At 46.2% G+C, this 24,542-nt stretch overlaps 6 protein-coding genes across 6 annotated transcripts; 4 read left to right on the top strand and 2 right to left on the bottom strand.

Annotated features, from left to right (window-relative positions):
* Nucleotides 1-1,168: 1,168 nt before the first annotated feature.
* Nucleotides 1,169-2,883, top strand: JR316_0010539 (uncharacterized protein; the record flags this gene model as incomplete). The annotated part of the gene is made up of 5 exons (XM_047896206.1): nucleotides 1,169-1,444; nucleotides 1,489-1,898; nucleotides 1,960-2,218; nucleotides 2,275-2,664; nucleotides 2,731-2,883. The coding sequence occupies 5 exons, from the start codon at nucleotides 1,169-1,171 to the stop codon at nucleotides 2,881-2,883; spliced, it is 1,488 nt and encodes a 495-aa protein (XP_047744251.1).
* A 2,128-nt stretch (nucleotides 2,884-5,011) lies between these two features.
* On the bottom strand, nucleotides 5,012-7,681 carry JR316_0010538 (uncharacterized protein; the record flags this gene model as incomplete). Its single annotated transcript, XM_047896205.1, has 8 exons — nucleotides 5,012-5,183; nucleotides 5,310-5,875; nucleotides 6,531-6,565; nucleotides 6,618-6,682; nucleotides 6,740-6,968; nucleotides 7,033-7,217; nucleotides 7,483-7,570; nucleotides 7,675-7,681. 8 exons carry the CDS (start codon nucleotides 7,679-7,681, stop codon nucleotides 5,012-5,014), a joined length of 1,347 nt encoding a protein of 448 aa, XP_047744250.1.
* A 1,989-nt stretch (nucleotides 7,682-9,670) lies between these two features.
* JR316_0010537 (uncharacterized protein) lies at nucleotides 9,671-13,014 on the top strand (the record flags this gene model as incomplete). Its single annotated transcript, XM_047896204.1, has 7 exons — nucleotides 9,671-9,685; nucleotides 10,242-10,841; nucleotides 10,913-10,967; nucleotides 11,098-11,126; nucleotides 11,178-11,937; nucleotides 11,995-12,173; nucleotides 12,226-13,014. The coding sequence occupies 7 exons, from the start codon at nucleotides 9,671-9,673 to the stop codon at nucleotides 13,012-13,014; spliced, it is 2,427 nt and encodes an 808-aa protein (XP_047744249.1).
* A 1,712-nt stretch (nucleotides 13,015-14,726) lies between these two features.
* On the top strand, nucleotides 14,727-15,071 carry JR316_0010536 (uncharacterized protein; the record flags this gene model as incomplete). Its single annotated transcript, XM_047896203.1, has 2 exons — nucleotides 14,727-14,891; nucleotides 14,943-15,071. 2 exons carry the CDS (start codon nucleotides 14,727-14,729, stop codon nucleotides 15,069-15,071), a joined length of 294 nt encoding a protein of 97 aa, XP_047744248.1.
* A 1,424-nt stretch (nucleotides 15,072-16,495) lies between these two features.
* Nucleotides 16,496-17,102, top strand: JR316_0010535 (uncharacterized protein; the record flags this gene model as incomplete). Its single annotated transcript, XM_047896202.1, has 3 exons — nucleotides 16,496-16,558; nucleotides 16,615-16,757; nucleotides 16,802-17,102. 3 exons carry the CDS (start codon nucleotides 16,496-16,498, stop codon nucleotides 17,100-17,102), a joined length of 507 nt encoding a protein of 168 aa, XP_047744247.1.
* A 3,303-nt stretch (nucleotides 17,103-20,405) lies between these two features.
* Nucleotides 20,406-23,427, bottom strand: JR316_0010534 (Serine/threonine-protein kinase CLA4; the record flags this gene model as incomplete). The annotated part of the gene is made up of 8 exons (XM_047896201.1): nucleotides 20,406-20,486; nucleotides 20,545-20,879; nucleotides 20,945-21,044; nucleotides 21,105-21,387; nucleotides 21,583-22,507; nucleotides 22,563-22,704; nucleotides 22,759-23,007; nucleotides 23,077-23,427. The coding sequence occupies 8 exons, from the start codon at nucleotides 23,425-23,427 to the stop codon at nucleotides 20,406-20,408; spliced, it is 2,466 nt and encodes an 821-aa protein (XP_047744246.1).
* Nucleotides 23,428-24,542: the final 1,115 nt, after the last annotated feature.

Raw genomic sequence — 24,542 nt, 5'->3', positions numbered from 1 at the left:
GCCAGCAACACATTCCAATTAACCTCGTCGAGCCATTCATTTCCTCTTCTCTCAATAAAACGTTCCGCGCGAAACACCAAGAATACAGCGTATTAGCAAAAGACCGGGTCTATTGCGTGACTCCGTCGTGTTCAAAATTTCTGGGGTCGGGTGAGGGGGATACAATGTACGAGATATTGTGCACAGATTGTTGGACGTCAACATGCCCAAAGTGCAAACAAGCATATCATGGAAGAGACGAGTGTCCCGTCGATACCTTGACAGTCGCGCTCCGTGAGCTTGGTGAAAGGGAGGGCTGGCAAACGTGCCCTGGGTGCCAGGTACTGGTCGAGCTCGAGCTGGGGTGCTATCATATGACGTGCCGTTGTCAAAGCCAGTTCTGCTACTTGTGCGCGGCGCCGTGGAAGAACTGTGAGTGTCCCCAGTGGGATGAGGCCAGGCTTCTCGCTACAGCAGAGAGGAGGGTGGAGAATCAGGTTGGGGAGAGAGTGGCGCGAACCATGGGCACAGCAGACTGGTTTGCACAGGTTCAGAATATGGCGGCTAACTTGCGGGTTACCCATGACTGTACTCCCTCACATTCCTGGAAGTACCGGCCGGGTGGCGGACGATGTGAAGAGTGTCATTTCGAGCTCCCAAATTATCTTTTGGTAGGTATTGATTTAGGATGATTATGATTGAACTGACGAACTCTGCCTCAGGTTTGCCGCGGGTGCTCGATTCTGGCTTGCGTACGCTGCAGCCGTAATCGGCTCTGAGTTTTCGGATGCTTCTGTAAGTGCCTGAAACCTTTGGCGTTAGCTACGCTGACGCTGAACTTAAAATGTACCGGCAATGACAGATCTTCTAAATCAATCTGTTCATCACCAAAATTGTCGTAGATAGGTAGTTGATGAAAGATTGTCGCATGATGTCTCTATTGATAAGTAGGAGATTGTTACGAAGAAAGCTGTTGTAGAAATTAGCTGTCGGAACACCTGAGAAACGAGTGGAAGATCAGGAAGATAGGTGATTCCCATGCCAAGGCGGGCCAATCGGGTGTAAGATCACATGATGAGTGCTTAGGTAATGGAGTATTTATCTTGTTCTGGGGTGTTTCTTGTGGTTTGTTGGGTGAACGCAACTTGGCCCGTCCGCCTCTTGTTTTACGGTACTTCCTGGCCTAGGAATGCAGTCCCATTCTTCGCCACCAGGGACCTCGACCAGCTTGAAGAAAGCTCCGGCGGCGGCGGTGGCGGCGACCACAACGACGACCACCCAGCTCCAAACGCTCACTTCTGGCGATTCCATAAGAGCATCTGTCAACCACCTGCTTGCAAGGGCGTTTTCTCTCCCCTGCTCGACAGCTGCGTTGGCTTTTACTCAGCTCGTTCAGCCAACCTCGCGATTTCAGCTGGCTCTTGACGCGTTGTTGCCAATTCTTGATTCCAACACGTCTGCTGAGGTCAGTATCTGATTGTCATCTCTCTCGCTCCATTTTTCTGCCAGCAACAGGGGCTCACCATCGATGTGCACGTTCTACAGCTAGCTCAACGGATTCTGGTCTCTTTTATTCTGTATTCGCTGTATACGCCCCATCCCGTCACCATCAACCCCTTCAAATCGGCTCTCCTCGTGGCTTACGTGAGGGAGCGTGAAAAGGCCGTCAGCATTGCAAATGAGGGTGGAGTTAGCCCCAATGAGCAGTTTGTTTGGGTCTTGTGGAAAATCCTGAAAGGTGATGGTAATGATGTGAGTGTCACCATTGCTTCTGCCCGCCACGCTCTGTCTAATCGTACCCAATCCGCCCAGATTGGCCCATATTCCCCGAGCACGCTGTCACGCTGCCCACTTCCACCTAAACTAAGAGCGATTAATCTGGTCCTTGATGAAGAATTGTATAATAGTATTTCTGACATGTACGTCTCTGTTGGTCGGCTCGATGGTTCAGATGCTGATTAATCTCATTTCTTTTCCCAGAGACGATTCTACTTATCATTATTTTGTAAACAAACGCAGGCTATCGGCCTCCTCCGATACTGACGAATCCACGACCAACTCTACGCATACGCACACCTACATTCACGACTCGAGATCGCCTGTTCCTCGTGCAATCTCGGACACCCCATCTCGCTCGCCCGTCAACTTTGATGAGGACAGAAAGAATGAAAGGCTCATCCATGCTATGAAACTTTTGCTGGCAGCTCGCGATCGCGTTCTCAGTCTGTCTGAGCAACGAGTACGTACATTTGTCTTTCAAATGAAGTCTGATGATTGACCCTTATTCTCATTCAGATGCTGGTACCGATCATCCCCGACCTTGCCAACACTAATATCATCACCTCCATCGATCTGGCCCCCATCATCGCACATAATCCTACCATTGCGCACCCGCTCCTCGTTGCCCTGCTCACGAACCCCAACCCGGAGAAGAACAATCCTCTGCCGTTCTTGGACGTCATTCCGTTCTTACCTCCCACACTCGCAACTTTCGACCTCTTTGGCCGCCTTTTGCGCGACCAAACGAGGGTCACGGTGCAGGGATACTCCACGGTTGCTGACCTCGTGTTGATTGAGGTCTTGGCCCGCTTTGTACACGAGTGCATCAACTGGCTGGACCACGCAGAGCGTGAGGAACGAGAGGGCAATATCAGTGATGATCGATTTGCTAAAGGAGTCCAGAACGTGAGTTTTTCCGTCTCTTACGTCGTTGGCGCGTAATATAATGATGCTAATCCTGTTGTGTCTCAGTTGTGCCGGTTCTACAACTCGCTCATCAAGTTCAACATTGTCGATCCGACTGCGGACGCAGACTCGACTGAGATGGCACACTTTAGCCTGCGCAATGCCCGCTTCGAGGAAGCCAACAATCTCTATCGCGTCATCGCCACATCCAGGTTCTAAAGCCTTGCATCCCTGCCTTTCTTTTGTCTGCCACACGTCTGTCAAAACTTCCATGGTTTTCCGGTTCTCCTACTCCTAAATTCTGTTTCTGTTTGGGCCTGTGCAATATACTGTGTACGGGCATTATCTATATCTTCGGGACCATCCATCGACTGCGATATTCGACTTTCGATTATCTCATCATTCATCGTTATTCAACCTCAATGGCCAGTCGGGGTCAAGTTTCGCAGTCCAATGGATCCCTCTCAGCTATCTCTCGCGTATCTGATACACCACTATTCAAATTATCGTCTCTGTCTAATTATGAAGATGAAGAAACCGTACAACAGACACCAAAAAAACAAGACAAAAAATGTTACTCGATTGTTTAGGACACTCTCTCTTACAAGTTATGCGTTAGGTTTTTCCATGTATTAAGCTCGGATTTGGGTTGAGTTTGGTTTAGGACAGTTAGGGCGTTGAATGGGGTTGGTTGGGGCGAGATGCGGCGGTGTTGTAAAAGGAAGAAGGAAGGAAGGAAGGGCGTGGTATGAACAATTGACGGAAAAGAAAATCACGTTTCGAGGAGAATCGTGGTTTTTATTTTCTCTTATGCTGACTGTGTTTTCGTGTTGAACTAGTGGACTCTATATCTTTCCCCATCTTCGCCCTTAACCTCCACTTCTCACCAAACTCTTACCTCATACCCTTTATTCCTACCCTACCTTTTCCTACTCGCTTTCCTCGACCCACCCCTGTATGTATATCCCTATTATGCAACATTTTTACCTTCTCTCTTTACTTGCATCTTTTTTTATTATTTGTTTTGTCTGTTTGTTTGTTTCTTGTATCCATGTCATATACCTCTTTTTTTCCCCGCTGTGTCGTCGCTTGTTGGGTTTTTCGTGTTCTGTTTCTGTTTCTGTCCGTTTTCTTTCTTATCTGATCCGGCTGGATCTGTGATGGATGGCGATGGATGGTAATGCCGAGCGATACCTCTTCATTAGAAGCCACCAGGGCCTGACCTCCAGTCAACCGACATGCTTCTCGTCATTGATGAACATCGTTACTATACCCCCATTCATGTTGGACTTTCAAGTTAGACTTATTCTACTGTCTACATATTTTCGACATTGATTGTTCTGTTTTACACTGTACATATTTTTTCTCGTTGTTTTCGAATTCGCTTTGAGAATTTCTGTGTTGTGGGTTCTACATTCCCTGGATTGTCGTTGATTTTTTCATTTTTTCCAACTCGGGCCTACCGTTATAACTTATCATGATGCTATGATGATTCCGCCGAGATATCTGACCCCTGCGTCGTATCTTCTCTGTACCATAAAATATATGCATTTCCAAAATTATAATCCTCCACGTTTGTTGTAACATTATTTGTCGTTAGACTATAGAATCGACATTATGGTACAGAGACTTTATTTTGAGAAGTGAATGGCTTGAGATATCCACGCAACTCGAACCGGACTAGCGAAGTACGTGGAACAGGTGGCATTATTCATTATCTTCCTCCCAAACTTGAACTGCTCCTTGGCAAGAGAAGACCCAAATGATTCTGTGCATGTATGCGCCAAGACGATTTCCGAGCGCAATGGATGGCCTAGACTTTATGACGGAGTGAATATCGACAGCCGTATATGCCATATTGGTGATAACGTTGAATATGAGGTTCAGCGGAAGTTAGGGGCTTAATGGCTGGGTTGGTGAAACCATAATCATCGTTGACACTACAGAACATGCTGAGCATTGGCGTCAACGTCGACAATTTTCTGGATGTATGCGCACTGCGCAAAGATTTCATCAACCTTCCAGCACATTCGCTATTGGGCCACGGGGATAGTAGCAATGTACGCCTGCAATTGCAGGTCGGAGGCTAGTCGGTTCAACGAGCAGCTTTATAATGAGGCCAGTTGTGTGATCGTTACCGCCATGAACTCCGAACCCTCCAGAATTTAGAATAGCCGGGTATTGTCATAGGGTAAAGCTCTCGCAAAATTTCGACGCTTCGTCAACAGCGACGATGCCTCCCAATCCCGCGATGTCCTTAACCGGTGTTATGGATGTTGGTCGATCCTAAGCGTCCTTGAGGTTACGTGGCCCGGTTGATATCATGGGATTAAGAGCTTGATCCGCATCATCTGTCCATGGGCGTGTGGTTGACACGTTGCACGAAGTAGCTCTCGAGGATTAGGAATGTAGGCTTGTAATGCTTCATGGTGGCGACGAGTCCACAAAGGAGTGTCGATAAAGTATGGATGCCTGGAGGCATTTGACAGGCAATACGAACAGAAGAGATAGCTGATTCGCTGCAAATTGCAAAAATGTAAGCAATAAATTGGAACATAGTTTATTGTTACCTACCATTGGCCCTCGACAATTTCATTAAGGAAGTCGGTGAAGGGAATAAGGCGAGTACTTTACGTCACGCTCACGATTCTACCTTGACCTTGACTCTGACTCTCTCCGGTTCCCGCTGCCTGCCCTTTCCTTTAAGATCTGAATCCAGCCTTGGTTCATCTTCATTCTCGTCCATGTGTGGCGGCTCTTCCTCCGCCGACATTGCGGCAACTATCAAGCGAGATATAATACGCGCAGAAAGGCCTAAAATTACGCCAGTAATGCATGCGACGCCGCAGAAAACATACAGCGGGTACAGGGCCTCCATGAGGTATACAATGATGGTGTACGGCGCGCGTATGAATACAGTCGTAAAGATATCCACAAAGACAATCGCCGGACCCAGAACATAGAGAATTATTGGTAATGGCGAGAGACGTAGGAGTGGGTGAAATAGAGACCATATGAAGGCGAACGTGGTTCGAACGACGGAGGAAGCGAATGTGATGTATGGTATCACACGGAGGATGGGCGCTGTGAACTCAGATGCTTGCGCACTGAAGTTTTCTATGGTCGAAGATGAGAACTCTGTCGCTGGGTTGGGTGTCAACGACATTGGATAGAGCTTGTAGTCGTGGTTGATGGCAAGTGCAACGTAACCCTAAACCTAGGGGCAAAGTCATTTGAGAGTCCGCATTACCGCTTTGGGACCGTTCATGCGCCCAACGCCTTCGACGCCATACGTCTCGACCTGCTGACCTGAATCCACCGTATCTTTTCATTCAATCACCCATCTAAACTACTCACCAGATTTTAGTCGGAAACTTTGAATATTTACTTGTTCCTTGCTATCTAACATATTCATATTTATCTATGTATATTGTCATTTTCTTTATCTGTATGCTCACTTTAGATAGAATGCAAGGTTAATCCCAATCAACAATCCATTGAAACTCTGTTAGGCCTAACCTTGCTTGTTTGCGTTCCAAGGCTGCATGTTCCTCATGTTCAAGATCTTGCTGTTAAAAGGATACGGAGCCTGAATAGGTGCCCGACTTCTCTGTATATCAACTCCTGTGCGTCACCTCCTACCATAAGATCCCCTCAACTAAAGAAAACTTGACGTTCCCCGGCCATGTCAGATGTCGGTTGATTGCGCTGTCGCGCTGATTCTTATAGTGGAAGCTACAACCTCTGGCACACTACTTTTCTCTTTCATGATAGTGTAAATAACTGCTCGGTATCTCTCAAATGTGTCTACAAATATACACCTCACATGTCTCGGGTTAACAGGTAATTACTGATTCAACACTAACCAGCATGTTCGAATTCTCGGCTGCTTGACCGTAGCCTAGAAAATAGTAAGTGATCAGATTCCACGACGAGGCCCATATAAAGCGTACCGTCGACCTGCCCATTTGTCTGGCACAAATCGACGATTGACTGAGCAGTTACAGCTACGTCTGAGCTGAAAAGGATTTCATATTAGTAGAATAAGAAGGTAAAAAAAACATTTTCTACAAACCACCAGGAGTGTACAGCTTGTCCGTTGCCCCACACGTTTGTACCACAGATTACTGACTGCCCTGATGAGCAAAAAGTGATTACATCGGGATTTGCTGGGACCATGCAGTCTCCGGTGCCGAGGCTAGACAAGTAATTGATGCACACTTGCGCAGTGCTCACCGAGGTGGTCGCACCTCCTGTTAAGCAGTAAATGATATAATCATCCTCATTGCGACTTGAAAGTGCATCTAAGAAACGCAGTTCATTCATTAGTCTCTCCATTTACACTCAATAAAATGACATGTCAGGTACTCATGGTGCGATTGCGGTATAGATCGGCGGAGGTCAACCCGAGGGATTCTAACGAGGGTAATCCAGGACCAGGAATGACCTCTGGATATTCCGAGTCGGTTGGAGGAAGTTTGGCATCTTCCGAGGTGGCGGGGGCAGCGATGATGCAAGTTAAGGCTGACACCAAAAAGCAGAGCGCGAGGGATCTGAAAAACATCATTATCTTTATATGCTCATGAGATTCCGTCATTTATGATCATACATGTCTTGTACTTTACCTATGCTGCAGGGAATCTTAATACAGCAGAATATTCCATTAAAGTGAAGTGCATCGACAATTTATACCTTCGCAGAGAAATTGGCGGCAGAACGTTTTGTACACATTGTATGCCACGGTGTGCATCAGGTGGCCAGAAGTATGTGTCAGAAGATTTAGGAGAATACTCTTGCATGTGCAAACCGAGTCGTTACCTCAGTGATCGTGCCTGCGATTTGATAGCATAAGGTTTTGTGCCGCCAGGTGACTTCAGATGTGAGGAAGCAACTAGTTCGCAGAAAGCTTAATAGTGATAAGAATTAAGCAAATCGAGGTGAAATGGTTCGGAAGCGTACCAAAACAAGAGCGAAATGCATAATACACGCTTCATCTGTACCTAAACATACTATTCATGTTAAGAGTTTTATGCAGAAGCAATGATCAACGGGTATCTCGTACAACAAAGAAGCCAAGAAGCTTCTCATAATGAAGCTGTTAACCATCATGGGTAAATAGTAAAATTAAGACAGATAAAAATACAATAGACAGCTAGCCACGCTTGCCACGCTTGCATGCAAGTATGGCTGCCCAAGTGGGGAAATATTCCCCGTAAACTTGTTTAGGTTTTTTTCTTATTGCGTGAATCTATAAAAACTATGTTGGAGCGCGGAAACATTTTTTGAGTGCGCAGATTGTTTTTTAGGTTAGCCATAAAAATATTTGACTGCGCGGAAACATATTTTGGGCATATTTTTCCAGCGCACATAAATTTCTACTGCCCTCAATTATATTCAATGCATAAACCCTGTGCGCGTAGATACATTTTGTGCCGCAAACAAATTTTTCGATGCACGGAAAACATTGTTCAGTTGTACTATTTCTAGCCCAAAGTGACCAGCCGTTATGCCGAGATTATGTAAAATGATCTAAAATGGCACTTCGGCACACCTAAACGAGTTCAAGCTCCACCTGACAGTGATATTGAGGATTGTGTATTGCAAGGCTAACCCACATTCATTTAATTACAAATTTCTTAGTATATCTAATCTATGCTCTTTTGAAATATATTAATGTTGTTTTAATCAAGTAATGTGGGATAATCGTCTTGAAATCGCCGTGAACGTTGCTTGAACGTGAAGTGTCGCTTTCTTGCACAGCCACTAATGCGCAATTGTGATGGCCACTGCTAATACTTTACTTCGTACACAGTAGTTGCGGGTAATATTTTGACATATTCTTGTAGATACCTATGTAATACATATCTTACCATGCTTTTCAATCTTATTCTCCTATTCCCGACTCTCCAAATGCACAAATGCGCTCAAGAATGCACTGATTGATGTCTTTCCCACGATAGATGAGGTTATTTCACACAATGCTAGAGATGTCTGAAATGGCGTACTAGCTGCACCACTAATGGGGAGACCCCAGAACCACTGGGGGTTTGCTAATGCTACATGTAAAGCACTGCAGAAATTGTTATTTTGTCCTATAAGGCAGTACTAGATAGAATAACCATGCATTGTGTATACAATTGTCGGAGCTTGAACTTGTTTTGGTGTGCCGAGGTGCCATGTTAGATCATTTTACATAATCTCGGCATAACGGCTGGTCACTTTAGGCTAGAAATAGTGCAACTGAACAATGTTTTCCGCGCATCGAAAGATTTGTTTGGGGCTCAAAATGTTTCTATGCGCATAGGATTTATGCATTAAATATAATTGAGGGCAGTAAAAATTTACGTGCGCTAGCAAAATATGTCCAAAATATGTTTCCGCGCAATCAAATATATTTACGGCTAAGCTAGAAAACAATCTGCGCACTCAAAAAATGTTTCCGTGCTCTAACATATTTTTTACAAATTCACGCAGTAAGAAAAATACCTAAATAAGTTTACGGGGAATATTTCCCCACTTGGGCAGCCATATGCAAGGAGCTAGGAGAAAACACTCAGACTAAAGTCACTAAGAGGGAATGGACAGAAGACGACTCACAATCTACGTCTACAGACAAAATTGATCTGTTATTCTTCATATGTAGCAGGACGATTAGTACATATATATGCGCAGTTTACATCAAGTTTCCCAACAATTATGCCTTGGAGGTAAGCAGAACAGCCACAATAATATCCCAATGAGGTCTTTACCTCAGTTCGTCGGGTTTCCTTTCAACATTGTGAAAGCAACAACTTCGGAAAAAAATTGACTGATCAGATGTCAGGTGTCTCGCACAATGGAGAAGGCAAGAAGCTTCTGAAGGGGGTCCTGTTGGTAAATATATATAGATAGATAAAATTGGAATAGACGACATGCCTATGTAATTTATGCTCTGTCGACTACATATAAAGGTAATAATGAATGTTTAACATAAACAGATTGGGGCAGCGCTCATGACCACTTCTGAATGGTCCCAGTCACCGTAAGTGACTGTTAAAATTGAATATCTAGAGAGCATGGGCTATTCAGAAGGCTCTCTCCTCAGAATAATATTCATTAAAAGCTTACGTGTCCGATCAAAAAGAGAAAAAAGACTACATGCCTTTTCGTATTGGCCGCGTTTAGGAGGTAGATTTGCCTTGGGGAGCTTAATGAAAATCAAATGTTGTCTTGACAAAGGAAACGAGGGGTCAAGACCACATGAAATTGTTGACCGAAAGGTCTCTGATAAGTTGTTTGTACGCCAATGGAACACGAGTACAACACACGTAGCTTGTGGGCAAGTGAGTACACGGTCTAAGTGTATAACTCAAAAGGGGTGGGCCGTGAGAAATTGATGCAACAGCCCCGGGCCGAGGGAAGGCACCGCCAAGCCTCTGTTGAAACCTTGAGATGAATCCCGCGCGTTCTTGAAGATTAATCATCTACCATCTTCTCAACTAGTACGAATATAGACCAAACCAAGGAAAAACAAGTCTCGTGTGTGCATATTTTCAGTGTTTTTTAGGTCTACCATTGACTGATACTCAGTTTTACAGAGTCCCGAAACCCTGCGAAGCTATAGAAATTCTGCACAGCTTGAGCATATCGGTATCGTGCAGCGTCGGCAGCAGCATATTGTCAGGGAAATGGATAGCGAATTCAAGTTCATCAGATGCCCTGTCGAGAGCTTCATGAAAGCTTACCTGCCTTTTGTCCCAAATGACAAGGAAACGCAATATTTTGTCCAGCAACTTTTACAGGGCACTTTAACGGGGGCTGTTAATGCTTCTCATTCCAGCGACGTAACTACACGGCCAGTGTTGTCTGTATTAACGGGAAACGAGACAACTTTCGCTTTTCGAGATTACCCACTCCAGAGCAAACGGGGGCGGCAGTCTAACAGCAAAATCACCGTCTTTCGAGGATGGGAGAAGATTGCACAGACCATTGGCAATTTCGAATATCCTGGGGAACGAAAACGCAACAAATTCAGCTACGTAAACATTCCGAACAAGAGGATAGCTTCCTCCAACCGAGGCTACAACAACAAAATCGATGCCGCATTTGTTGCAGCCTGCGATACGGACAAGCCGCTTCAGACGACCGACATAGCTGTTGTAGTCGGGCACAAAGTCGCTGCGTCGCACAATCGGCAAGTGAGTTCCATTCCATAGTTCAGCTAAAGACCATTCTTTCGCGTGTATCTTCTGATCTTTTCTCACTGTAGAACGCGTTACATGTCGTCTCTTCCAATGTTCAGATCATGAACGAAGACGTACGTCGTATGTTCACTTTCGGGGTGCGCTTTCTGTACATTTCTCTGATGGCCGAGCTGACATCCACGATATACCACGCAGATAACAGCCGAAAGGCATAATGTTACGATGTGGTATCATGATCGTTCACATTCAGCCGCGTCGTATCCTTTTAACTTATCCACGGTCTGTAGCTTTCCCTATTCTTAGAATATTCTTCTGACAAAATCCACATAGAATCCTAAACTATTCATTCAAATCCTCATTGCATTTTTGTTTGCAACGGAAGAAGAGCTTGGCTACGATTCAATGGTGAAGCTCGCACCAGACGGAAACTACACATTCAAGCTTCCACGTTTACCGGGAAGCGACGAGTTTCGGCTCTTTCGCACCGTAGAGGGCCTATCGGTCTATCATTCGAACATCATCACTGGTCAAATGACACGTGTTTATAAAGTCGTTGAAGTCAGGGAAAACGGCGAAGCGTTTGGAGATCCTCTCGTTTTGAAAGACGTGTGGCTCGACAGCTCTGCGAAGACGGAAAAAGAGATACAGGACGCTATTTTTACCGATATCGAACAATTTTGGGATTGCCCGGACGAACCGCCGGAATTAAAAGGCTTCAAAGAAGCTCACAAAAATATTGTTAGCGATGACAGCTATAAGCAGTACTTTCTTCAGATTGTCCTGGACTACAGCGGACAGAAAACCAAAATACGAGTAGAAAGAGGAACTGAAGTCAGAGATTTTTTCGACGCGGAGGAAGACCTTGCACCAGATGCTCCGGTGACTGGTACCAAATCACAAGAATCGCAGTCTCAGAATGATCAGACGTTTGTAAACACACACCGAATTGTTTCCCAACCACCAGCCCTTCCAGCTATTCCGAGCGAGCAGAAGAGGCAATATCGCATCCTTTTCAAGGAGATTTGTAGACCTTCTGGACGGCTCGAAACCCTTGGAGAAGTGGTCAATGTGCTATCGCAAACCCTCATCCGTGAGCTAATTGTTTTCCCCCATCTTTGATTTGCAAGGCCTTACGTATCTTATCTAGCGCTCCAGCTTTTGTTTTGCGCGGGATGGGTCCATAGGGACATTAGTTCTGGAAATATACTTGCTTTCAAGGAAAATTTGGAGAGCAAGGGGCCGTGGCTGGCGAAGCTCTCTGACCTTGAATATGCCAAGACATTTCCTCTGCCAAATGGTTCAAAGCGTGCTGGAAATCCAAAGACGGTATGCGCGTTATTTTATTGCGAAATAATCCTCTGCTGAGCCTTGCTTTTAGGGGACGCCGTACTTCATGCCTCTAGAGGTGATGATGTCGTCTTACCTCTTTTCTTCCGACCACGATAAGAGAATAACTGCAATGGAGCATGGCACACCGTCGTTTCCTGCACATAATTCACTTGACATTGAAGAAGCGCGCTACTTGGAGAGAGGTGCGAATCTGGAAAGGAAAGCTCAGGAAACACCTGCGATTGCAGAGACCGGTGTCGCCCATAATTTCCAACATGATTTAGAATCAATATGGTGGATTCTTTTCTGGAACATATGCTGCCGCCTTGACCCAGAGCAATCGACACCATCTCTGCAGAATTTTGGCAAAGCCATTTTCATAAACGAGATCAAGCCTTCTAATGCTCGAATCCATTGCATCACCAAAACCTCATTCGGAGAATCCATCATAGCTAATGCCCCGAAGTCGATTTATTCCTTTGTCTCTTTACTCTTCGTTTTGAGGGAGGATCTTTACCAGGACTACATCGAGCGTGGTCGCGAAGGCGCATACAATGATGTCGGATCGTATGCCAAAATCCACGACAGATTCCTCTTTTTGTTTAAAATATTCAACAAGCAGGCGACCGCAGCTCAGGACCTAGTCGGCAGCAGTGGAAGAGACTTGCATTGGTCGGAGCTTTCTTTATTGGTGAAAAATTTTAGCAGCCTTGTGGCAGAAGGATCTGCGGTGGGCAAACCGGAGCGTAAGCGTCCTCGATCCGATGAAGACCATATCGACTCGAGGGAGGTAGCCAGCGAGGTCAGAACCAAAGCCAAGCAACCTAGGAAAAAGTGAAGTAGTGGTGGATAGAGTTATCGACGAGGCCAGGTGCAACAGTAAAGCTGCAATTGACTTCGATGTTTTTGTAATGGCAATGTCTTCATGTTTTATCTACATAATTTGATTATTGGAATTTATTCGTGCTCCAGTGGTGGAGATGATGTTACAGTATTCCATGTACAAGCATAAAATGCTCAAAGTTAGTCGCTCATTGTGATGAAAACCCATTGGACATAGTCACAGGGCGAGGCAATCCATCTCCTGCAGATCAATGTCCATAGTATCCTCAATGAACTCCCTTGGCGCCTCCTCCATCTCCTCCTTTCTCATCATTTTCGTCTTGTTGTCTTCCTGCGGCAGCGCATCACGACACTGGCAAGCGTGCATAAGCATCAAATGTGTAGTTGAGTACAATAGACGTGTAGTAAACCTATGTAGTACACTGTTTTGATTATTACTATTAATTGAAATGGATATTTGAACACTCCTTCCATTGAGAAGGACGGTCTCTATTGCCAAATGAACATGCAAAAATATTATTCAATTAAACCATGCCTACTTTGCCATCCCTTGCCAATCGTTTACTTAATCTCCCTCCGTCCACTGGGATTCAGATTCTCGGACTGCCCACATAGGGGTAACGCGACGCGACCATGTGACGTGCGCGACCGCCCATTAAAGCCCCTGGACTCGTCGAAGGCAATAACCTTCCGTACATGAAACCGTCAAGACACGCCATCATAACTGCAACTTCTCGGAATTCACAAACTACATCATGTTATACAATCCCCACTAGGTCGAAAATAATAATTTGTCTATCTGATGACTGTCAGAGAGCAGAATTTTGACGACTGGTGTGCTGGATTCCATTGCAGGGCGTGCTCAATGGTAAGTAATATCAAGTGAAAAGAATATATATTGCCTGTTATAATTCTTGATGCCTTAGGTCATGCATCATTTACAATGCATAACAACTTCTCCGCATTGTCATTTATCAAAGCGCAACGAAAATTCTTCCAATTGCCAGCCCAAGGCCGATGAAATATCACAGCTAAATATAGAGCCTGAGTTTTCGCCATCAATCCCTTTGATAATGATGTTTTATATCATTAAAATACTAGGTCCAATAATCGAGGCTCAGTGACCTATTAGGTTTGAATCTTTTTTTTATCCTGCAACAATGCGGATTGAGTAGTCGGCTCATCGAATTTCATTTCCATAAGGGCATATGGTACAGGCACTTCTTTTTTTGGAAAAGGGCCAATCCAGACGAGGTTACGCTTTGGCCCTCAAAAAAGAGGCCAGAAATGGCTCGCAGTGACACCTCAATGAGTATATATCACGCGTATGTTCAAATCTCTTTGGTGGCATTGTAGTGTAGTGACTACTAGTCTATAAATCGCCAGTACTCTGGAGGCAAGGTTAACTAAACTCGCCCTTCATCAACACTCAGACTCTGTGGCCCACAGTCTGTGCTTTACTACATTCTCTCCCTCCTCTACCAAATTACATAAAGTCCTTTTCGTTATGTCCTCTTTCAAGGAAAATGGCAGCTTAGCCAGCAGCCTGTGGCGAAGGGGACTTTTACGGTGTACTGAGCATCAGTCCCAACTTCATAAATCATGCGCACATTGTGATGTAAGTGCAAGGATGCGATGTACCATATTTCAACCCACAATTCTGATTCCTTATTTTTCAATCCATCATACCAGCTTATTCGAACAGTAATGAAGAAGAGCTCGACGTCGACCAAGCCTAAGCGGCACTCTCGAGGCGCATCGAAGGCCGGAGAAATTGCAAGAACAGCCACTGGTTCGCCTGCAAATTCCTCTGCTCCTACGGGAAAAAATTCCGAGAAATTATCTCAAGCCTCGCACGCCAGCGTATCAGCGGTCAGTTCATCTCATTTACACACACAGTGACTTGACTAATTCTGCCTGCAGATTCATGTAGGAGGGGCTGAAGAGGTGCACAGCGACTGGAAGATGATCCAGTCAGAGGAAGACTGCGATTTATTCTTCCCAACACCGGATGCCGTTGACAGGTCATTTGAGCTTCAATCTTTGTTCTAGATAGTTGTATGACGAAAGCATGTATTGCTCCAAAAGTGACTAGATTTATACGTAAGGGTATACCTGGTAGCGACTCTTTGAAATAAAGACCATAATTTATCTTTAGAGTAATGTTTATTGGTCTCATAGGCCGACAATTTGTATTAGCTGGGCCAGGGACTCTTAGAGCGCACCATGCTCTGAGTACGCTCTAAAGCAGCCATGGGATCCGATATTTGATTTGAAGTCTAACATCTGGTCCGGTTTGTGAAAATCGGGGTTAATGGCTGGTTCTTTCCTGGATTTCCAATGCTTGAGTGGGATGCTTAGAAGATCTATCCTGCAATCCATTTATTCTGACAAGATGTAACACTTTGGGTTGATCGACATCCACACTGAATCATTGCGCTCTGCAAATGCCAATTTGAAAAATTTGATAACTGGAAGTTGATGCTAATAAGATAGACGTAGTTCTCCAAGTGCCAAATAAAGTCCGAGATAGTGGTGTGGAGGAATAGTGATCTGGAAATGAAGTGGCAACAGCTTGCGACCGACAAAGGAACCATTCACGCCCTAAACCGTCGTTCCACAGAAGTCCCGAGTCACCGGCCATCATGTGTGACAATTTGCAAATCCGGCATGGACCGGCAAGCTTCTTGCATCAAAATTCGGCTTCTCCCATTCTTATACCCTTGAGTGCCTGGGGATATATTTGCATGGCTTTCCCTCTCATTAGATCCTTTTGAGTTGAACAGGTCAAGCTCTGAGTGCTGCATTCGAAGATGTTATATTATCAATAATCAAAGGCCGATTCTAGTTGAACAACCGGCCTTCCGCGGAAATTAACTTGTTAGCTCCGACATCATTATGGAGGTCACAACATAGCCGAATGTCACGGAGGAACATGTCGATGCGTCCTTGATGTCTATATTCTGGATTTTTATTAGGTCACTAACATCACTGATATTCAGGTTAGATAGTATTGAAAGCATTAGGGGACGAATCACTATACATGCACCAGCACATAATACTTCAAGTTAAAGTTTGGCTCGGCCAACAGGTCATCCATATTCTGTAAACAGTGACGAGACGATGGGTTGTATGTGTAAATATATTAAACTGACCTGCCCTACACGACCTTGCTGTCACAGCCCCGGTGCCCTTTGTTACCGATGATTCTTTGTTTTGTAGGACTTGAATCCCCAATTTGAATCTCAAGAAACCCGCCGAATATTCCGGGCAGCCAATCAAAATACGACTATAACTACCGAAAGTTTGTTGACCTTCAAACCCTCAGGTTCTTTTACTTTCATTACCAGCACCAGCGTTCCAGAAGATTCTGATAATACACATCCCTGATCTATAACTCGCATCCACGTTAGAGGTACTGTAAGATTCAATTTATACGACCTGAAGCCTGATGTAACGATTACAAGCCCACAAAAATGAATAGCAAAGAGTCCAAAGATTTCTCCAAGTCTGAACAGCATTATGCCCTCAATAGTCCTGTAAGATCTTGACGTCTTATGCCGCGACGACTATGCCTGACCGCTTATTTCTTCAGTCAGATGACGGCACAGAAAGCCCCAATCAAATGGCGTTTATGGCTTTCAAAAGCACAACAATTCGGATGTATCTTAGGAATGGGGACCTGTTCAGGGTGAGGGATCAAGTGCAAGTGGATTTTGCCCAGATATTTTGGCTTACGTGACTTCCTTTCCGCTACAACTTCAGCTTTCATTTTTCAACAGGTGGATTGCATGGCATGCCACCCACGATCACTATGTACCACATATAGCTATCTGCCCGTCCGACACCAAAGGCGTAGACGAAACCACTCTGCAAGACACAAACAACTCGGACATCCTATTGAATGAGGGTGCACAAGAGACCACCGCGCAAGATGACGCTGATGCGTCGATGAAGGAAATATCTCTCGACGAACCCGATTTCCCTGTGAACCAAAAGTTTGAGGAGGTGGAAGATGAAGATGGCCCTCCGGACTTTGATGAATTTTTCAAAGACTGGCTGGCGGAGAAGAAGGAAAAGTAAAGCGTTCCTGATTCAATCCATGCTCGCAATGTCACGACCTGCCACGCTATCGACATCGAAATTCATTTGTAAATTTGAAGCACAGATATCAACGATTTAAACTACATGTACTACATACATATTCATCGACATTGCTTTCGTAGTTCATTACCACTCCAAATATACTCTCACTGGTTAACATGCACCTCTCCGGGGTATGTGCCACATCGATCTGTCACCTGGTCACCACCGGTTCCTTGTCAGGGTAGCAGATTAGTCTTAGAATGAAGTCTGTGGTCTACATTGTTCACATCAACGCTATCGAGCGCAGTATAGACAGTAATCCCTTCTTGTTTCGACCACAATACCAGACATTATCAATACGTGAATGCGCAGTCTTAACAGTGAGCTTGGTGAGTATATATGTTTATTAGATGCGAATGACATACGTTTCAAAGGGAGTACATGAGCAATGATGCCTTCATCAACCCACCCAGGTCCCCCCGCGAGCAGCAAATCTTTCTCGTCCTCAAAAATAGTGTACACATGGTCGCCAACACTTGGTGCAGAAAGCGCGTACAACGGGACAGTTCCGCACTCTGGCCTTTCGTTTGCGTACACGTATGATGTGATACCTTCATTCTCAAGTCCACTCGAAACGGGGACAGAGCCACTCGAGGAGAGGAGAAACTGGTAGTCCGTGATGGGCCGGTTGTAAAAAAGATACATTGCGTTCGTAGAGTTCTGCGGGGATGCCCAAGCGCAAAAAGTGTCTCCTTGGAAGGTCCATTCTCCACTTTTATCGCTGTTTAATACTTGCCAGTGTCGACCAACCAGGTGGGTAGTCCGACTGGCGTCAAATAGGGTAACGTATCGTGTAGTGAGCTTGGGGTCTGCGCATTCTACATTGCTAGAAGGCTTAAAACAAATGAATGGCAATTTATATATCGCGCATAACAGAATAACGCACTGTTAACGTTCCAGGGCCAGATTCGGCGCTCACCCAGGAGAAGCACAATATGAACGAGAGTCCTCCTGTCAACTTGACGGTGTTTAATAACATGCTTGATGTGTTGTATGTGTTGTTCCTTCTGTAAGGGCGGTAAAATCAAGCTTGGAGATACTGGATATTAGATGAATGGATTAAATGTGTCTTTTATAACTTGAAGTGGCCTCTGAGACGACCTAAATTTCTCGTATAAGCTAACAGATATTTAGAAACTTCTGGACTTGGCCATACCGTCCTAATGAGCCCGCAGGTTTAAGTCCAACATTCCATACTTCAACTTTCCTAGTGGCACAAGTGGGACAACATTTATAAAATCATAAATAGTCTGTCCATAAGCTTCCGGGGATTGCAGCTTTCCTGTTCTAGAATCTCTAATCCACGAAAGGTGTGCAGCTAGAACTCCAAACTTCAACACTCCTAGTTCCTAGGTAAGAAAACCATTGATCAAACCATCGATAGTCTGTCTATAGAACTCCGGCCACTGATTTTCCTGTTCTAAAATCTCTAATGCACCCAAGTTGTATACTTATGGGTTAACGTTAGGTCACAAGAAATGCACCCGTAAACAAAGTTCGTCCAAGTAGAGAAACCAAGGGTTTGCTTGGAACGTCGCGGTGATCAACAACGGGTGAATGTGAGAGTGCTTAGTGGGTCTCTGTGACGAATCCAACTCAGTGACCAACCAACGAACAGCACAAGGCTGCTCGTAATGCCACTGCCCATCCAAACCTTGTAATTGTCCGTCGCTTCCTGCAGCCCGTTCCGCCTCTCTTTACTCGCCAATAAGTCTTGTGTGCCGCCTCCCTCCGCTTCCGACTCAACGATGGCGGACAGGACATGTGTAGCGTGCTTGTCTCCTCTGCCGCCCCCGCCATCGATCCCGCTATGACGGTTATCGACTCATTCAAGGTGGCAATATGACACCCGAACTGCTTTTTGGGTGCACATTTGGGATAGATGAGTGTCGAGCGCCACTTGAGTAAAGTAAGGGTGCATGACATGCCTCAAACTGTTCAATAGCAAGGTCATCAGAGCCTGTTCAAAAGATGCAGCAGCCTTTCCAATTGTGAGGTTCGCAGCAGTCGCCAGTGAACTACCATGTAGCATCTCCCGCTAGAACAACTTCCCGTAGAGGCGGTCCAGATATCCCAGAGATGAGACTCATAACATCAGTTTTCAGTGGTAAAGAGTGAGCTTCCAGATCCCAAGGAATACTCAAACCAGTGAACTATATCACCAGACATCATTTCGCTCAGTGGCAGTGGTCAGGATTGCTTGCAAGAACCGTTTTCAACAACAGCATCTAGCATCATACAGATCAGTAAAGACGGCCCAGAAAGAGATACTGCGAAACAGACGTTACAGATTCGGGGCCAGCCATCAACTTCAACATGAGCCGTCCTGCAGAAATTGGGGGATTCCAGGATCCCAAATTGAACAACGTGGTCTTGAGCCTTGCCCGCTCACAGGGGGAACGTATATTCCACAGCTTCCAGCACATTGAGAGTTTGACCACCAACAACCGACAGAATGGGACGAAAAATAAAGATTCAGAGCACCAACCAAGCAACACAAACGCAGGGCAACGGAGCCGAGGACCAGAACCAGAATTGAGAGAGAAAAAAATTACATTGACATTGCAGTTTGAAAGAAAGAGGAAGGAAAAGGGCTGGGACAAAAGGATATATAGAGAGTTACAGAAACAAAAAAAAAGTACGAGGAAGGGGGAAATAGGTTTTGAAGAAGGATATCCGAACAGGTCCCAAGGACACCAGGAGAGATAGAAAGGAAGAAAGGAGAGAACAGGGAGGTGGGTGTGGCGGGAAGAGAACGGGAAGAGAAGCGAAAGTTGTTTGCTGAACACCGAAGTACTGAGGGGGGAAGAATATTCAAGTCACACAAAAAAAGGCGAGAGACGGCTACAAAAGAACTGAATCACAGAGAAAAAATGGATATGGATGGATCAAGCAGCAACCAGAAGGATAAAATTGTTTATGAGGGCGATGTGACGAAGTGATGGGGCACAAAAAGAGGAAAAGGTTAGGAAAATACAATGTTTTGAGAGCCGCCGCGACAGTGCCACCACAACGCATATATAGAAACGCCCGGTGAGGATTATTTCTTCTAACAGACGCATGTAATGAGCTGAACTGATCATAGAACCTGTGATAAAGCAGATATCCGCGGAAACCACGAGGACGTGGACAACAGAAGGCAACGAGGGACCGCGCGGGGATGGAAGCTGGTAAGTAGTAAGAATAGGAGGACAATAGTGGGCCGAGTGAGTTGAAAGGTAAAGGGAGGTGCGATCATGTTCATGAACCCTGCTTCCCGGTCTTGAATCGTAGTAGAGGAGCAAGGCCTGATAGCGCACAAGCCTTCTTCAAGAATTCGTGCTGTCAAATTTTGTAAGCCTCCAATTTCAAGATGGTTTACTAAAATAATAATATTTACCTCAAGCAATTCATTAGCAGTCGCCCGACTACCGACATCCACACACAGACAAACCGCCAAAAATCCCTTTAATTCCCGGCTGAGAGCCTCGGGCTTCTTGAGAGTTGGAGTCCCGTTCGTCGCAATCAAATACAACGCCTTCAACGGTTCCTCGTCTAGGTAAGGAGGCTCATTTTCGATCATCTCGATAGCCATGATGCCGAGGGACCAAATGTCGACCTTGGCACCGTACTCCTTTTGCTTGACGACTTCAGGTGCCATCCAGTATGGTGTACCAACCATTGTCGCGCGCTTTGACTTTTGGTCGGTCAATTTAGCGCAGAACCCGAAATCAGCTAGAGAAACGCAGAAAAGGGAATGTTCAGTTGGTGGTGGTGTATGAAAATAGGGCACAACGTACTGATTTTAACTCGGCCTTGAGCGTCGAGCAGAACATTATCGGATTTGATATCACGATGGATGATACTTTGACTGTGAAGATGTCCAAGTCCTTTGCAAGTCTAAAATTAACGCGAACGCTGCATCAGCATCACATATCTTATAAAAAAGCACAATCCTACCTCGAGACAAATGCTCGAAATTTGATCCTCCTCCAACTGGTTATTCTCGATGATATCCGTTAAAGCACCACCTTCCATGTATTCCATGACCACCCAAAGCTCATTATTCTTAACGAGATATGACTCCAAGAAGTTGACAATATTTGGGTGCTGGGATTCCTTCATCACCAAAATTTCGTTGACGATGAGCTCCTTGCGCGGTTGGTGAGACAAATCCATTTCCTTGATGGCGACCTTTTTGCCTGTGGAGAGGGTTTTGGCAACGTACACGTGTCCAGATGCTCTGATGACCGAATAACGAGAGGGTATTACGAAAGTATAGGTAAAAGAAAGGAAATTTTCATCAGCATCATTCACAAGTCAGAAAGACTGCCGCCCGAAGATTGTCATTCCGGCACCGCTCACCACGGGAAAGGGGAGTGGGAACAGAAGACAGAGCGGAATGGGCGGCCATAAAAGACAGAACAAGAAAACTTACCCTTGACCAACTTTTTTAATCTTGCTGTACAGCAACTTCGGATCGTCGTCGCTGACAACCTGGCGGAGCTTCTCCATGATCTGCACCTCCGTCATCGTGCTGATCCTCTTCTCCTTCTCCTTAGGCTTCTCCAAGGCCGCAGCGGCAGCGGCAACCCCACCATTCGCCGCCAACTTGGCCGGCTTCTCTTGAGCCTGGATTTGTATTTTTTTCGACGGCTGCAAGGGGAGGACAGGCGGTGGACCGGTGGTAGAGCCAGCAGGGCCCGGCGCGGGTTGGGATGCAGGGGAAGTCGTTGCAGGAGAAGATTTCGATGGAGCGATCTGAGGACGTGGCAAATCCAGATTCTTCTGTTGCTGTTGCTGCTGCTGATACCTGTCTTCCTCCTGTTGTTGCTGCTGTTGTTTCTGCCATTGCTCCACCCGTGATTCCTGCTGCCGCTGCTGTTGTTCCTGCTGCCACAGCTGTTCCTGACGCTCCTGCTGCTGCTTGATCGTCTGGTCAGGTAATGCGGGCAATGAGTCATTCCTGGCTGGTATAGCGTTGGGTGGCGGTCCTTGCGCTTTCGCTCGAGCGCGCAGATCGGCAGCATTAGGCGTCAAATCAACTTTGCCTGATTGGCCGGGCGTGGGGGGTGCAGGCCGAGTCCCTGTCATAAGGGGTCGAGGAGGCGCTGGGCGCGACGCTTGAGGAGGCTGTGGGTTTGGGAGAGGGCCTCGTGGTCCCTGAACGGTGGATATCGCGCTGGCGACATGAGAGCCATTCACAAGCTCCGCAGCTCGTGCGGCCGCACTGGGAAGATTGTCAGTGTCACCCCCTAGGCCTGGTGGTGACGATTCCTGTCGTTTGATGCCTGGCCGACCGTTGTCGTTCAATTTACTCGCACCGCCGAAGCCTGTCCCGGCGTTGAAGCGAGCAGGAGCACCTGATAGGGATTTAAGAATGCCTGCTCGGCTTAGACCAAAAAGAGAAGGACTCACCGAGCGACATATCCTCGAGTTCCCTTTTCTGATGATCCGTGTAAAACTCCAAGACATCCAGCACGGCTTGAGGATCCTTTGCGTAATCCTCCCTCGTAATTGCTGACTTCGTCAATAATTTCGTCCACTGCTCAGGCATACCCTGCAGTACGAATGTTTAGTATTGGCAACATTGCGATGTGGCCGGAATACGCACTGTGAAAGCACCCGAGAGAGGGTCGAACCCAACGTGAACTTTATGGACGAAGTTGGTGGGGTTGCTAACGCCCATGAGCGGACTTCTCGAGTAGACGTCGTCCAACCACCCATAGAGCTCTTCGTCGCTCTTCAAAGCAATAAAGTATCTTCGATCTTTGGCCTCCAGAGCTAAACAATAAGGCTTCATATCTATGCGCTCAACATTTGTAATGTCACGGAGCCATATGACGATTTGTTGAGGTGATGACTACAGATTAGCAGTGCCATCAATACCGACGAAACAATGAAAGAAAACTGGGCAACATCAACAACTCACCTCGCTTTTGTGGAATGAGAGTGTCTGGTCTCTGAGCACCAGCCACTTCCTCTGGAATATCCAGTTGCCAAAGGCGTCCTCCTTCATGCTGACAGCGCCACTTCTAACCACCTGCGAACCAGACGCATCGTCAGGGCCACGGTTTGGAGAACCTCCGATCCCTGAATAGGGCGAATTGTAGGATGAACTCGACGGAGACGAAGGCGTGAAAGTGAACGACGAGTTGTAACCAGAGTTAGCAAGAGAAGCGTTGCTGCTGTAACCCTGCGAGTTGTCCGTACCGCGTCGTTGAGGGGCTTGCGGCGGCGGTCGTGATGGGGTGAGAGAGGCCTGTGTAACCTGATACGCCATATGTCACGCAAAACGATATCTGAGCTTGTCGTGATATGAGGATGGAGCGTCGATGATCAATGCAAGGTCGGTATCGGGGGAAAAGACCGAACGATCGTTGGCTGGATAAGGAGAGGGTGAAAGGGGTATATGTGCCTCTAAGCCAAAAGTCGTTATGATGAGCGGTGTGTAGCACGGAGAACCTGCGTCGTCGTTGTGGGCGATGGCGACGAGGGACTTTGTGAATGTACAAGCTGGGTGTCTGAGACCAGCGAGGAGAGCAGACTTCGGATGGGCCTTGTTTGCATACAGCATTGCCACTGCCCCGGATCTATCCGGCCATCCCCCTGTCACTAAGGAAACCACAAACCAACCACAGTGCACCACTACACACCGCCATTGAGGACCACCTTTGCACTGACCAGCAGGCCTTCGTTTCTAGCTAGCAGAGTTCTTCTTGAAGCTTTCGAAGGGAAAGTAAAACGTACAAAACCCTGCTGTTGTTCTTGCCGAGTTCGGCACCGTCCACTTCCTTTGCGGTACGTCTAGCAAACACTCTCTCACCGGAATCAAATAATTAACGGGCATACGTACAGGGGTATACGGGAATGCGGGGCGCTTAACATGTGGGTTGGCCAAAAATAAGTTGAAACACATACCGCTGTAATCGTTCTTGTTTTCTGTTCTTTGCCTCTCAATACACCGCAAATGCGCCCTCTAAATTGGTGACCGGAGGCCGTTCACCGTGCCCTTTCTTCAATTTCGAGCAAAACATCTTCACCTTCTCCGTTCGCATATATGAGCACGGAAAATCTCGTCTGTAACCGCCTGTCAGAGAGTACAATGATTACGATAGTTACCGATACAATACTTCATCCATTACTTGACCGTCACCCGGCTGGAAAATCAATTTCTTCAACGCAGGACCAGCAGAATGGCTTTTTCAATGACCTTGTAGCTATCCCGCCTCCTGTGGCGTGGCTTCTACGAGTGCTGGCGTTGCCTCATAGGATTGCCGATCTATGCCAAACCGACTGCGATCTCTGTATGCTGCGTTCCTCTTCGATTTCGTCATGGCTGACAAGTCCTATTTATTCTCCAGTATCACCGCAAGCTATATGATTTTTCAAAAAAAG

The sequence above is a fragment of the Psilocybe cubensis genome, chromosome 10 (assembly GCF_017499595.1).
Source record: "Psilocybe cubensis strain MGC-MH-2018 chromosome 10, whole genome shotgun sequence".
Lineage (NCBI taxonomy): Eukaryota > Fungi > Basidiomycota > Agaricomycetes > Agaricales > Agrocybaceae > Psilocybe > Psilocybe cubensis.
Note: the sequence above shows the minus strand (reverse complement) of the source record. Positions and strands in the feature narration are given on the sequence as shown.